Source organism: Aricia agestis, chromosome 21 (assembly GCF_905147365.1).
Source record: "Aricia agestis chromosome 21, ilAriAges1.1, whole genome shotgun sequence".
Classification (NCBI taxonomy): Eukaryota; Metazoa; Arthropoda; class Insecta; order Lepidoptera; family Lycaenidae; genus Aricia; species Aricia agestis.
The window spans coordinates 5,418,497-5,433,390 of NC_056426.1; the positions used below are offsets into that span (position 1 = coordinate 5,418,497).

The 14,894-nt window shown below is 38.3% G+C and overlaps 1 protein-coding gene across 1 annotated transcript; it reads left to right on the forward strand.

Moving 5' to 3' along the window:
- The first annotated feature begins 6 nt into the window (after positions 1–6).
- On the forward strand, positions 7–13,977 carry LOC121737701 (zinc finger protein 84-like). The gene is made up of 13 exons (XM_042129381.1): positions 7–226; positions 1,326–1,460; positions 2,081–2,635; positions 3,681–3,814; positions 4,174–4,507; positions 5,077–5,210; positions 5,810–5,884; positions 7,398–7,527; positions 8,388–8,515; positions 9,753–9,876; positions 11,074–11,187; positions 11,763–11,876; positions 12,262–13,977. Exons 1-13 carry the CDS (start codon positions 119–121, stop codon positions 12,535–12,537), a joined length of 2,361 nt encoding a protein of 786 aa, XP_041985315.1. The 5' UTR covers positions 7–118; the 3' UTR covers positions 12,538–13,977.
- Positions 13,978–14,894: the final 917 nt, after the last annotated feature.

Here is a 14,894-nt window from a genome sequence, read left to right on the forward strand (position 1 = left end):
GCGATTTTAAACAGTTTTTGCCGTTTTGTTTACATGTTGTGCATAAATAATATATTTTAATTAGCAATTGTTACGATGCAAACGTTTTAAAAATACGACTTTACTTTACTTGTTGAATATGCACGATCTACAGGCTTGTATAGCTTGTCTTAGAACCGACGTTAAAATCTTTCACATGAGCTCAAATCATATTCGAGAAGACTATAACTTGGTTTCTGGATTAAAGGTACGATCTTTAACTAACATAGAATTCGTCAATTGATGTAGAGAAAAGAAGCTGCGCTCTGGGATATTTTCGAAACATAAAAATGTTCCATATGAAAACATCACATATATTTTTATGTACAGAATTTCTGCTGATGCTGTAGTTGTCTTTTAATGTTTTTATAACTTATAATTAGGTTACATTGAGTAAAGCTGTCTGATATACTGGAAGCAGTAAAACTTTTAATACAGATGAGACAACCAAGTTCATTGATGATTGTTTGTTAAAATACACATTACGGTATATACGGTTATTTTATAGGATAAGGGAGAGGTGACTCGATATTACTTCTAGGGCTAACTTTAGTTAGCCCAACCATGTGCCTGTAGTAAAAAGTTTAGTGAGGCACACAAACATTGTGCCTCACTAAACTTTTTTATTCATTTTATTCATTTATTTTATAGACTCACCAACAGAACAGCATTTGTGACATTTTAAGTTTAAAAATATATGAAGAGTAAATACATTATATATTATACAAGCTTTTGCCCACGGCTTCGCTCGCGTTAAGAAGGATTATTATATACAAACTTTCATCTCCTATTTAAACCCCTTGGAGTTGGAATTGATCAAAATCCTTTCTTAGCGGATGCCTACGTAATAACATCTACCTGCATGCCAAATTTCAGCCCGATCCGTCCAGTGGTTTGGGCTGTGCGTTGATGGATCACTATGTCAGTCAGTCAGTCACCCTTATATATTTATAATTTATATTGTATTTATGTTTATGTACTCTGTGTATCTTTAAAGGCTAAGAAACAATATTTTGCTGTACATATTTGCTTGTTCTGGTTTTTTCTGTTTCATTATTATATCTTGTATTTGCATGGTCGCATGAAGTCATCACCCGTGCCCACTGCATGGCAATCAGTTTACGTTATAAGTTATAACTGTTCACATTTTTCGCCTCAACTCTGACGCTGGCAACTCCTAAATGGGGAGGCTTACGCCAAAAGAAGAAGAAGAAGAGTTTTAAATATATGTATATAGATTTTACTCTTCATATTTTATTGTATAATTAATGTAAAATAGTAATTAATTTTGTAACTTAATTTTTCAGACTTGTAGTGGGGAAGGACTACCAGAATATATGTGTATGGAATGCTTGGCGCTTGTTAAAGGCATGAAGAGTTTCAGAGACAAATGCCATAGATCTCATTTCCTTCTACATGAAATACTTAAAAAGAATAAACAGGTAATAATTTGTTTAACCTTTCTTGCTTGCAATTAAGCGATGCGAGCGAGCGCGGGAGAGCCATGCTTCGGCACGAATAGGCCGACTCGACCGGATAAATACCAGGTTCTCACAGAAAAATGGTGTGAAACAGCGCTAGTGCTGTGTTTTGCCAAGTAAGTGAGTTTACCGGAGGCCCAATCTCCTACCCTATTCCCTTCCCTACCCACCCCTATTACCCTATTCACTCTTAAAAGGCCTTTAAGAGGCAGCTCTTCTAATGCTGCGAGTGTCCATGGGCGACGGAAGTTGCTTTCCATCAGATGACCCGTTCGCTCATTTGCCCCATTATTTCATAAAAAAAAAACTGAATGTTAACAAAACTTTGATGTTATTTTCTAACATTATTCCTACAATCACAAAGCTATATAAAGCTTCAACTGCTCCTAACACACCTACTAAAATAAATATGCTATTATTAATTCTTCAAGCCCCATAAGAGCACCGGTGATCGCGACAATAATAGAATAGAAAAGCGCGATCGAAGTATTAATTTAATAATGATTTTAAAACATTTTCAACCACTTTTTTTGTATATTAAAAAAGTTTTTGCTTGCCTTATAATAATTTTATTATTCCAGATTACTTTGCAAGTACTGAATGAAATTAACCTACAAGCCTTAAATATAACCCCAAAGCTATCATACCTCAGTAGTAGCAGTAGAAAGAAATATGAAAAAATAAAATTTAAGTGGAAGAAAGATAACCGATCCTATGTGCAGCCTATTCAAGCTAATGTGTTACTGCATAGTACAGTTGACAATGAAATAAATCCATACATAGAAATAGAAGTCCCAGAATGTAAATTGCCTCCAGTTTTTAACATAGAAGATGAAAACATTAACAATGAAATTGATGTTTCTGTAGAAACCGATCCAAAAAATAATGAAGATTATGATTATGTTGATAATGAAATAGAAGATGATATCGAGATAGAAAAGGAGGAGAATGACGTAGATGGATCTAATTTAGATGTAGAATATGCAGTTTTGGTTCCTATGACTAAAAATGAAGCTGCCGCTGTTATAGATATTTTTAAAACATACGGACAGACAGGAAAACATGAGTGCGACATATGTGGGTTAAAGTTTCACAATAAAAATAGACTGGACCAACATAGACGGATGCATGATACGGTAATATTCGTTATATTGTTCTTAATGTTGGTGACAACTCCAATGAAACTTGTATATTATCACATAGGCATAGGAACCATACCTTTTTTTGTGTAGTTAGTACTATCCTATTTATGTAGAGAACTTAATGTTTAATGATACAAAATTTAATTAAAATGAATCAACAGGTTTAAGGTTTTTTAGAAAAAAAAACTGTAAAGATTAAAAATACTGTTTTATCAAATAGGAGAATTGTAACAGGAGGCTATGTTCATAATACATATTTAATTAGGCTGTAAACTACACTTGCTAAAAAGCAATTGTCTTTTTTGGTCTTGAAATATTTTTATTTAGGGCAAGGAGTCCCCCCTTACAATAAATAAATCTTATCTTATATCTTTAAACAAGCAATTCTTGTATATATATATATATATATATATATATATATATATATATATATATATATATATATATATATATATATATATATATATATATATATATATATATATATATATATATATATATATATATATAATTGGAATCTCGGAATCGGCTCCAACGATCTTCATGAAATTTTGTATATAGGGGGTTTCGGGGGCGATAAATTGATCTAGCTAGGAATAATTATTAGAAAATGTGTTTTTATTCGTGTTTTATCGATAATCGATAAACTGAAAAATATGACTTTTCCTGACATCTATTGGCGAATAATAATACTATTTTGTGAGCAACTAATTGCTTTAACGACACAACAACAGCTAAAGCTATTCCAGCAGATGGCGTTTATAAGTAACACGAAGTCAATGAGTGTTTGCTATACTGAGCAAAGCTTGGTCATCCAGGTACTAAATACTTAAATGAAAAATCACACGTCATAAAAATTTTTGAAAGAGGTAAATAGGTACATAAGTATTGAGCATTATAAAATTATAACTTTTTATTGTTTTTGCTACAAGTTACAAAATCAATTAACCATATCACACCATGTTATTATTCATTCAGGCCGGGCATAATTATATCCAAATATCTTCAGATGAATAATTTTACTTTCCCATTTTTTCAGCATATAAATGGTAATTTTAGCTGTGATCTGTGCCATTATTATTATAAGACGAAATTTTTACTGGACACCCACATCACTGACAAACATATGTACAAATATATTTGTAGAAAATGCCCAGAAGTTACTTATAATAGGTAAGTAAAAATTAATTTATGTTAATCAAAAAAGGAACAAAAAAAGGTAGCTGAGTAAATAGTGTTTTATTCCAAACTTTCTGAATTAAGCAATTCTCTGTATAAGGATGTTTTATGCAAAAGTGAACCATTTTTAATTCGTCACTTTTTTAGTTTTTAGGGTTCCGTACCCAAAGGATAAAAACGGGATTCTTTTACTAAGACTTTGATGTCTAACAAACTTTGGCCTATTTTTGCTTTATAACGTTACAGAACCCTTCGTGTGCGAGTTCGACTCGCACTTGGCAGAATTTTTTTATAATAAGTAACAACCTATGTTATGCCTTATATTATAATTTAATGTTATTTTTGTCTTTAAGAAAAACGGCCAAACAACACTACATACTTAGTCACATGGATAAAGCAGACAAAACCTTCGAGGACTGGTATGATACGAGACCCTCGTGGTTAAAGAAGAGAAGTCTCAACGGTAGAAGACCGAAGAAGACGAATAAACATAAGAAGAACGTATTTACCCGTGAAGGCTTCGAGTTCTTAAAGTATTCTCCGATTTCACACAACGAGCAATACAGTCTTGTGTTGGAGAGAAAGAATTCGAAAAACTATGTAGAATCTATGTATAAATGTGAGTTGTGTTACAAAGGTTTCCGTGAGGAGAAGACATATGAGAAACACATGCAGAAACATGATCCGGTATGCTTATTAATCTATACAAAATTCTCGTGTCACAATGTTAACCCGCTAATGTTCCTCCGAAACTTTATATGTAGGAGAGCCATGCTTCGGCACGAATGGGCCGGCTCGACCGGAGAAATACCACGTTCTCACAGAAAACCGGCGTGAAATAGCGCTTGCGCTGTGTTTCGCCGAGTGAGTGAGTTTACCGGAGGCCCAATCCGCTACCCTATTCCCTTCCTTATGGGATGGGAAGGGAAGGGAATAGGGGAGGGCTCCTATTCCCTTCCCTTCCCGTCCCTACCCTCCCCTATTATCCTATTCCCTCTTAAAAGGCCGGCAACGCACCTGCAGCTCTTCTGATGCTGCGAGTGTCCATGGGCGACGGGAGTTGCTTTCCATCAGGTGACCCGTTTGCCCCCTTATTTCATAAAAAAAACGGCTTTACTGATTTTTACCATATTTTATGTGCGATCGTTCGCGGCGAAATTGAACGGCCCGCCCCGCCCCGTCGTCTGCAAGGCGCCTGAGAGTTTACAAAGTTAGTCGGATTAATAATGATTGATTGACTTATTTAAATATTCCAGAGTATATCGGGCAAGTACCAGTGTGACTTGTGCAAGATACACTGCGCCCACCCCCGCAAGATGTACAAGCACATGATACAGACGCATCTATACAAGTTTACGTGCACGCTCTGCACTTTTGTTACGACGAATCGGTAAATATTTAAGGCTTTTAGAACTAAGATTATGCTCAAGATCGCTCTTAAGATGCTTAGATAAGTTCGTACTTAAATACCGTATTTATTTGTAGTCATAAGCGTACAGCGTACCTGGCCATTTAGCTAAAAATTTTCGTTATCGCTTCGTTATAGAATCGGCAACCAAAATTTATGGAATTGACATAAGCGTTCGTTAATATTATGTCCTTGATGTTCGACTCGTCTTATGCCAATTCCATACATTTTGATTCTATAAAGAAGCGATAAAGAAAAGGTCTTGGCTCACCCCCCCTTCGAGAAGATGGCCCAAGAGCGCTCTTAAGATGCTGTTTTGATTAATAGATCGTACTTAAGTGCCACACACGTGGCGTACCAATTGTGTACAAATGTATTATTAACCTACTCGTAAACTCGGCACTGAACTATGCTGTCAAACCGTTGCTCAAGAGGCCGTAAAATTTGGACTTAATTTGTACACCCTGATGATATTAACGTATAATAAAGTTAAAATTATAATGAACTTATATTAAAGTTGAGAGATTCGTATGGGTGTAAGAGCTGTTTAAATTTTATGTATGTACTGTAATTTGTTATAGGCCCCAAGCAAAACTACACTATCTCTGGCATAAGGACGTCACGTACCCCTGTCCTCACTGCGACAAAGTTTTTAAGTAAGTATATAGTCTACTTTCGATAAGAGACATTTAAATGTAAGAAAGAAATTGATAATAAGGCCAGTGTAATATAATATATAGGTTGCATACAACTTTAACTTTTGCTAGGAAAACTTTTTGTATGTAATTTTTAGAAACCAAAGATCTATCCTACTAATATTTCCTACTAATATTATAAAGGCGAAAGTTTGTTTGGATGTATGGATGTATGGATGTGTGGATGTATGGATGTTTGTTACTCTTTCACGCAAAAACTACTGAACAGATTTTAATGAAACTTTACAATAATATAGCTTATACATCAGAATAACACATAGGCTACAATTTTAACCGACTTTCAAAATGGGGGAGGTGTTATGTTCGTTTTCTTATGTTCAACGATTACTCCGCCGTTTGTGAACCAATTTTCAAAATTTTTCTTTTGGTATATAACTATATAGGGTATCATCCCAATTTGGTATTATATTCACAAAAGTGGTGATCTGATGAAGGATCCATAAGTAATCGAGGGAACTCCTCAAAATTTATAGGGAAACATGTGGTGACTTCGGTTTCATGAGAAGTATTCTAAGCATATGCTACCAATAGGTAAGATTTTGCACCGAGGTATACCTGGTATACCGTGGTTCGGAAGGTGCTGAGAGAACTCCTGATTCTTTATAGATACAAGTTTGGGAGTTTCGGCGTTGTTTTAAGAACGGAAAGCATATTCTATGCAAAATTACATTCATCATCAACATCATCATCATCACTACCATATTATACCATGTTATTGGTACTTTTCAGAGCCTTTTAGATCGAGACTCGAGTTTGTCAAGCGATAATTTAAAAAAATCTATACCTACCTAATATTATAAACCTGAAGAGTATGTTTGCTTGAACGCGTTAATCTCAGGAACTACAGGTCCGATTTAAAAACTTATTTCAGTGTTAGATAGCTCATTTATCGAGTAAGACTATAGGCTAAGACTAATACGACCGAAGAAACTCAGGAAAATGTGGGAAAAACGGGGGAAATATTAGAAATTACCAACTACTGGAGCAATTTTTATGGCAATATTAAGCACAGATATAGAGTAAACCAAGTGAAGGGAGTAGGGACATAAGCTATTTTTTATGGGAAAATGTACGGTTTCTGTAAAATTCCAAATTTACGCGGGTGAAGCCGCGCGGGACATCTAGTTTTGTTTATAAAATATAACACATAAAAGTTACTAAACCACATATAATATGTATTAACAACTCTTGCTTCACATTTGGATCACATTAAATCGAAACAGAGGTTTAAAGGTTCTATTTATTGTTAATGAAGGGTCGCATAGTTTACTTTCTTAACTAATTCTGAATGATACTATGAGGCTGCCGTAGATGCCAAGTGCATTATAAGATTTATAAGCCTCGCCGAAAATTTTAATAAAAAAAACACTTTAATACTTTAGGGTGTGTATGTGTAAAGTATAATTATCACTTAGTTTTGTTACACTCTGTATAATTTATTATCATTCCCCAGGAAAATGTCCACCCAACTCACCCACATCCGTATAAAGCATCCATCGCTTTTCATCTGTAATCTGTGCGGACACAGTTTTGTCAGCGAGGCCGGCCTGATATGCCACAAAAGGATTACGCATCAAGACGAGGTACTAATGAGACCCATACTAATATTATAAATGCGAAAGTGTGTCTGTCTGTCTGTTACCACTCCAAACCGAAACCGCGCACAAACCGCTGAACCGATTTTCTGGGTATGAAGATACTTTGAGTCCCGAGAAAGGACATACGATACTATTTATCCCAGAAAAATGTACGGTTCCCGCGTGATTAACGAATTTCGGTGCAACGGAGTTGCGGGCGTCATCTAGTCTTGTATATTTTTTTACCGACTTCATGAAGGATGTTTCTGAATTCGACCGTATAAGTATATTTTTTTTGTTTGTTCGCGGATATCTTCGTAGCTTATAAACCGATTTTAATAATTATTTTCTTGTCGGAAAGAAGACATTTCATGGGTGGTCCCACGGTAAGGAAACACTGTTTGAAGTTGGTTCTCTTTTTTTTATTGTTAAAATAATATAGCATATTACTCCTTTAAACCTACATAATACCTAAGATAAAGCTTTACAATACTTTGTGCTTGTCTGTTTCTCACATCGTGGTGGGATGTCTCTCACTTCCCCCAATGGGGAGAAATGGGGAGGCTGCCAGCGACATGGGGCGAGGTTTCAGGCGGGTGGAGTCAGGGGGGCACTCTTGTTGCTTGGTTGGATGTGGAGTGCGGCGTGTTCGTTGTTTGCGGCGGCTGCTTTTGGTGGGATTTTGGAGGTATTATGGTGATTAATTTTTAGGAAGTTTATATAAAGAGGGGAATAAGTTATAGATACCAAGATGGGGGAAATTTACGAGAAACTAGGGCCCTAATTCTAAGAACCTAGCGAATTGGGTTGTCTGTTTATGTTCTCTGTGCCGCTTTATATAATATGCTATCTCTCTCGCACTCCAGGGGAAAGACGAAGACGACATGAAGACGGACGCGGCGCTATTCTGTGCGTTGTGCAACGTGCAGTTCAAAGACGAGGTCGCGTACACCACGCACCTGGGCAGCTCCGGCAACCACGCTGAAAGCAATCTGTGAGTATAGCCGTCCCCCTCGCACGCCCGCCGCTAGAGCGAGATAGCTGCAAGAGAAGGGCGCACCTGGACAGCTCCGGCAACCACGCTGAGAGCAACCTGTGAGTATAGCCGTCCCCCTCGCACGCCCGCCGCTAAGCGAGATAGCTGCAAGACGAGGGCGCACCTGGGCAGCTCCGGTAACCACGCTGAGAGCAACCTGTGAGTATAGCCGTCCCCCTCGCACGGCCGCCACTAGAGCGAGATAGCTGCAAAACGAGGGCTAGTACACCATGCACCTGGGCAGCTCCGGCAACCACGCTGAGAGCAACCGTGAGTATATAGCCGTCCTTCTCGCACACACGAGGACAGAGCAAGCAGGAGAGTTTCATTAAAGTGCCTTTATTTTTGTTTTTAACTGTGAAAATGACTCACAGTTTATTTTAAATCGGCTAAATGCGAGAAAGACTCGAGAACGAAGAGACATTTTTATACCAGTTTATCAAATCGTTTTAATATATTGTATCTTTAAAAATTTTTCCCTGTCTAGCCATCATGGTGGACTCCTTGTTAAATGACAGATAGACAATAAACTTCTTGTTTCTCTCTCCAACGCCCCACCCAACCATACTCACCTCAGACACTGAGCTTTCACCCTCTATGTTACCGAGCGATCCCGTTTTCCCGTCCCCGATTAGGTCCGTATTTTTGGTCAGTACTCAAGATGCATCTCGGTCTCAAGATACGGTTCAGGCTCTGTGATTGGTTGGCTGCCAAAATTTGGACCAATCACAGAGCCGAACCGCATCTTGAGACCGGGTCGCATCTTAAGTACTGACCAAAAATACGGGCCTTAAAGTTGTGAGCGAACTATACAGGCTGCAATTAAACCTTCCAGCCAAATTTTGATATATTGATACTTTTTCTTTTATAGTCACTCAGTACTAAAATGTTGAGAAATAGCTTCCGAAAGTTATCCTAAAAAACATTACAATTAATGGACACGATGCGTCCGCCGCGCGTGACATGCCCCCGCGCTCCCGCCTCATTCCGCGCACCCCCTCTCATTCCCCCGCGCCGCGAGTGACCGTTCTGCAACGATTTTAAATGGGATAAAATATGTCATTGAAAAAAAAATAACACCCAATTTTTTTTTACTTAAATGGACTCTCCTAATGATACCTAAGCCATGGAAAAAAATTGGCAGAAAGGTTTAATTGCACCCTGTATTTAATGATATAATATGTATTATTGTTAGGTCCGTATCGAAGACTATGGCGAATAAAAACAAGAAGGTGCGCGCGGCGAGAAACCGTCGCACGCGCCGACAATTCCCCGAAGTACTTAACAACGGCATCGTTACAGAGACCAACTGCGAGATTGTAAGTATATTATATCGGACCTCGTAAGGTGAAGGAAAACATCGTGAGGAAACCCGCACATAGTTGGTCCCAGACGTATTGACTAGTTCTTTCCCTCTGGACTAGGCCGACTATGATGCGAGAATGCCGTATGCGCTTGGGCAACCATACGGACATTTAAAAATCTTGTCCCAGGCACTACAGTATTTGAGGAGTTGTTACTTCGCTCTGAAAAATATTGTATAAAATCATCCACAACGGATGTAAAGGCCTAGTTTTTTTTTATATCGGATCAAGCTGCAATAGAGATGGGCATAAGGCAAGCCGCATACACACGTTTTCCGAATTCGCTTTCCGTACTCGGAAATCCGAATGCATAGAATCAGTAGAAAATACATTAACTGACGCACGCGTTCGCTTTTTTCCGAACGGAACGAATTCCGCTTCAAGTACGTTTCAAGTGAAAACCGGCGCGTTGCGCGTGAAAAAGACGGATGTCAGCGCTCTCACGGAATGCCGAATACGGTAAACGAATTCGGAAACTGAATATGGAAAACGTACATTTGAGGCCAGCCTAAATGTGAGGAAATGTCCAAAACGCCGAGGCATTTTCTTTTATTAAGCCCATTAATATTATGCCTGTTGGCTGTTGCCCACCTGTACTATCCCGAATAGCTATGTCCACACTGTGCCTTTTTTTGTTCATCAAGGGCATGAGTTATAGCGCAGTCAACAGCGCACGTGAGGTGCCACACATGCCCGCGACGCATGCGCTTTGACCGTATCCAAAACATTCGCTTTGTTCTTTTTTTTCTGGAATTTCTTATGACCAAATAAGCCGCACATATTCCACCCAGTAAAATGTTATGATCGCACATGTTACAATAAGCTGACAGACGCTGCAACTGAACAAAAATGACAATGTTGGCGTTGCGTTCGTTGTCGTAGGTTGACGCATTCGGTTATTGAATGGGCCCAAACGAAAGTTGAATGAAAGAAGATGACGAAAATAGTGTGGACATAGCTAATCATTTAGTATTGAAATGTTGTCAGTACCGTTAGATTGTAATTTATCTATACTAATATTATAAACCTGAAGATTTTGTTGTTTGAATGCGCTAATCTCAAGAACGACTGGCCTGATTTGAAAAATTTCTGAAAACATTTGTTTCAAATTCATTCAGAAATAGAACAATATTTATTTTTTTATTTATTTAGTGCGACAAGCTACTGCTGAGCGACGTGCAGGCTCGCCGGCACTACGAGACCGACCACCCCGGCGCCGAGTTCCGGAAGCGGTTCATGTGCGACATCTGCGGACACACCACACGGGTACGTTCACTTCAATTGACTTGACTATTGGACTGTGCCGCACAGGTACACGCAAAAATTAATATACCGTAACTAGATGTTAACAGCTCCTCTAATACTAATTGGTAAGGAGATACTCTGATTTAGGTAATCACATCATAACGAGAAATAGAAGAATTTTTATCTTAAAAAAAATATATCCACAGCCGAACATATAACCTCCTCCTTTTTGGAAGTTGGTTAAAAAAAATGTACATACATTTTCCGCACGACAAACAAATTTTGACTTATATCAATTTAGGAGTTGGCGAACAAAATCGGTCAAGTCCACCAGAGTGCGATTTTTCTAATCGTCTTCTCTTGACCCATCTGCGTCACTCCTTGTTAATAATATTTTCAATCAAAACCGGTTTAAAAGGCTTTAAAAAGTCAATTTCAAACAAAACCGGATTAGTTCAGTAGTAGTAGTTGATACTAGTTTTTTAGACACTGTGTAATGTTCTTTCCTGGACTAATCCGGTTCTGTTCGCTAGCTCCTCAATTATTACATTTTACACAAACTTCAGCAATACTCATAAAAAATTGGAATGTTCCAGCAATACTCAAACCTTCTGACGCACATGCGGACGCATACGCGTGAGAAGCCGTTCGCGTGCCCGCACTGCGAGCGCCGCTTCAGCATGCCCAGCAACCGCGACAGGCACATAGTGGTATGTATACTGTTCAGACGCACATGCGGCCACACACGCATACCTACACGCACACACATGCATAAACGCACGCTCACTTTCACACAGCCATACGAGTACGCACGCCACGTACGCACACACGTACGGACGCGCGCGAGAAGCCGTTCACGTGTCCGCACTGCGAGCGACGCTTCAGCATGCCCAGCAACCGCGACAGGCACTTAGTGGTCCGTATACTGTTCAGACGCACATGCGGCCACACACGCACACATACACGCACACGCATGCATAAACGCACGCACACTCTCACGCACGCCACGTACGCACACACGTACGGACGCGCGCGAGAAGCCGTTCGCGTGCCCGCACTGCGAGCGCCGCTTGTAAAATTATTTTTCTTAAACAGGTCCACACGGGCGAGAAACCGCACGAGTGCCCGCACTGCTTCCGTCGATTCTCGCAACGGACCGCCATGAAATTACACGTCCAAACTGTACATCTGAAAATACCGTATGCACCCTGGAATAAGAACAACAGGAGACGCCGACAGAAGGACGAAACGGAGACGGCAAGTACGATTCTTACCACAATGGTGCCGGCCAAATTACCGACACTCACTAAAATGCCGATAGTGACCGAGACGCATGATTACCTCAACGCGTATATCAGTTATAACGAGTGATGAGTATTCATTTTTTGACCATTGGCTATGCTTCGGATTATAATATTATGTGAATGTCAAAATTTGACGTTTAAACTTTTTAAAAATTGTAAATGAAGATCATGGGCTACGAAGTACGTGTTCTAGAGAAATATACGAATTGCGAACACTAACCTGTAGGCGTTTGTCTCTTTAGCCGCTTTTTTCACAATATAATAATATTAGTATCTGTCTACGCCCAACGCGAGACATCACTAGCGCGGCCATCCCACCACTAGCGCGTTGATCCCAACTCTAGCGCCGCCGCGCCGCCATCTTGTCAACCAATCGAAAACCTCAAGAAGATATTTTTCAATACGTGTAAATCTTACATATGAATAAAAGTTGTGATTTTACTTGTAGACTGGTTTTTGTGTGCAATTAGTGTTTCTACATAAATCACGCTTCCTGAGAATAAACAGTATCTTGTTTCCAACTTTCCACGCACCCTTGATGAAAGCTGTATACTAATATTTTCGTGCGTTTGTGAAAGAGACAATCAACTATAGGCTTCTAAAGTATTTTTTATTGATACAAAAATCTCATTGCATTTTTGTGCATTATAATTTATTATTTGATGGTAATTATTGCTTTAACAATATTTATCTTTTGCATTTAAGTAAATCACTTACAAAATAAATCTCATAGAATTCTCCAAAATAAGATAGAAGGAAGAGGCTTTTATTATTTAAATACATATTATTGTCTTAAACAAGCCGACCGAATTACGTTTCATTGTGTTGCACCGAGTGAGTATAAGCTATAAGTTTGATAAAGCTAAAGCTTGGTTCACACGAAACAATAAACAGTAATGAGTAAACAGTGGCGCATACAATGTATATAGAACCATTCACACGTCGATGGTACTGCACGATTTGTTGCAGTACAAGCGTACGAATGTTAAGAAGTATACTGCAACAAAACGTTGTGCCCTGTGAACCTAATTTAAGGCAGCCCCTAAACCTACAATAATATTGAACAATATTTTATTGTCCAATTTGTTTGACAATAAGATTGAAAGGCGCGCGAGTGTAGTACCAGAAGAGTTACAGATGTATTATGATTTATGATATTGTGACTGTCTAGGGGCGGTGTCCCTCGCATTATAAAAGTGAAAGAGCCTTACAAAATTAGAATATTAGTGCTGTAAAAACTGCATTTATGTGTACGGTGCGGACAAATGTGCGATCAGCTATAAACGGTTTTTGAGTTCTTTGACAGTAGTTTATCCGACTAGTGCTTTTGATTGGCTGACATCAAAACGAAATTCAATCAACCTCTTTTTTGAATAGATAAACTCTGGTCAAGAAACATCGAAAACCTGGCATTATTATCTTTATACTAGTAAAATTATTTACGTAGCGTATAACTATTAAGCCCGGCCGCACATTGTCCGAAGTCTGATCAGAAACAGTTGAATTTCGCCGGACCGCCACCCCGCACACTATCCGAAATATCCTTCCGGCGAGTTCGAGCGCACTCGGCTGAGTACAAAATGTAAGAGACAGCGCGGACGTTCAACTGTTTCTGATCAGAAATTTCGGACAATGTGCGGCCGGGCTAAAGGTCCGCTTTGTCACGTGACTTTTACAACGTGCTACACAAACTACAAAGGCAAGCAAACCTTGTATAATTTAACGCTATGTTTATATTTTTATTAGTACGAATTGTGAGATTTTCTGTCTTTAATTTAATTTATCTTGTGTCATTGTATTTATTTTAACTATTATTTGGAATATTCGTTTAAAGAGGTAAAATTAAGGAACTACTATATCTAGTCTTATTTCGTATAGGTATAATTTTAAGGTTAATATTGTGGCATTTTAATAACTTAATAGTAATAAATTGTTTTTTAGTAGTTTTATAAGTTGTGAATACGCTTTTCTTTGCTTTAGTTTTGCCACTAGATGGCATTATAATTATTGTAATTAAGAATAGTATGATTCAAATGATAATTTCTAAATGTATTAATAGTATATTTTATGAATAACAATTTTATTTTATGCCATGTTATGTACGATTATAATGCAATGCAAATACACAATAATTTTGCTAAATAACATTTTTTAATTTTCTTAAGTTCGTCATTCATGGTCCACACCACCACCAAATCAGGCTTATGGAACTTTAGCAGTTAGTCAGCCCCGAATTTATAAAACGCGGCAGCCTCCTAGGGTGCAGATAAAGTGGCCTACATTCATAAAATTTATAAATCTGGCACAGCACTTAGTTCCTTTGTTTTCATTTGTACCATCGAGGAAATTGATTCCTAGGCAGTTGACAGACCAATGTCATTTCGTCGGTTTATATCAATTCAATATTAATTGTGATCCGTCGGC

Coding starts and splice junctions, on each gene's coding strand:
- LOC121737701 (XM_042129381.1), top strand. CDS start 119: ATGCACGATCTACAGGCTTGTATAGCTTGTCTTAGAACCGACGTTAAA. Junction 5,885..7,397: donor CACTGCGACAAAGTTTTTAA/GTAAGTATATAG, acceptor ATCATTCCCCAG/GAAAATGTCCACCCAACTCA. Junction 7,528..8,387: donor GGATTACGCATCAAGACGAG/GTACTAATGAGA, acceptor CTCGCACTCCAG/GGGAAAGACGAAGACGACAT.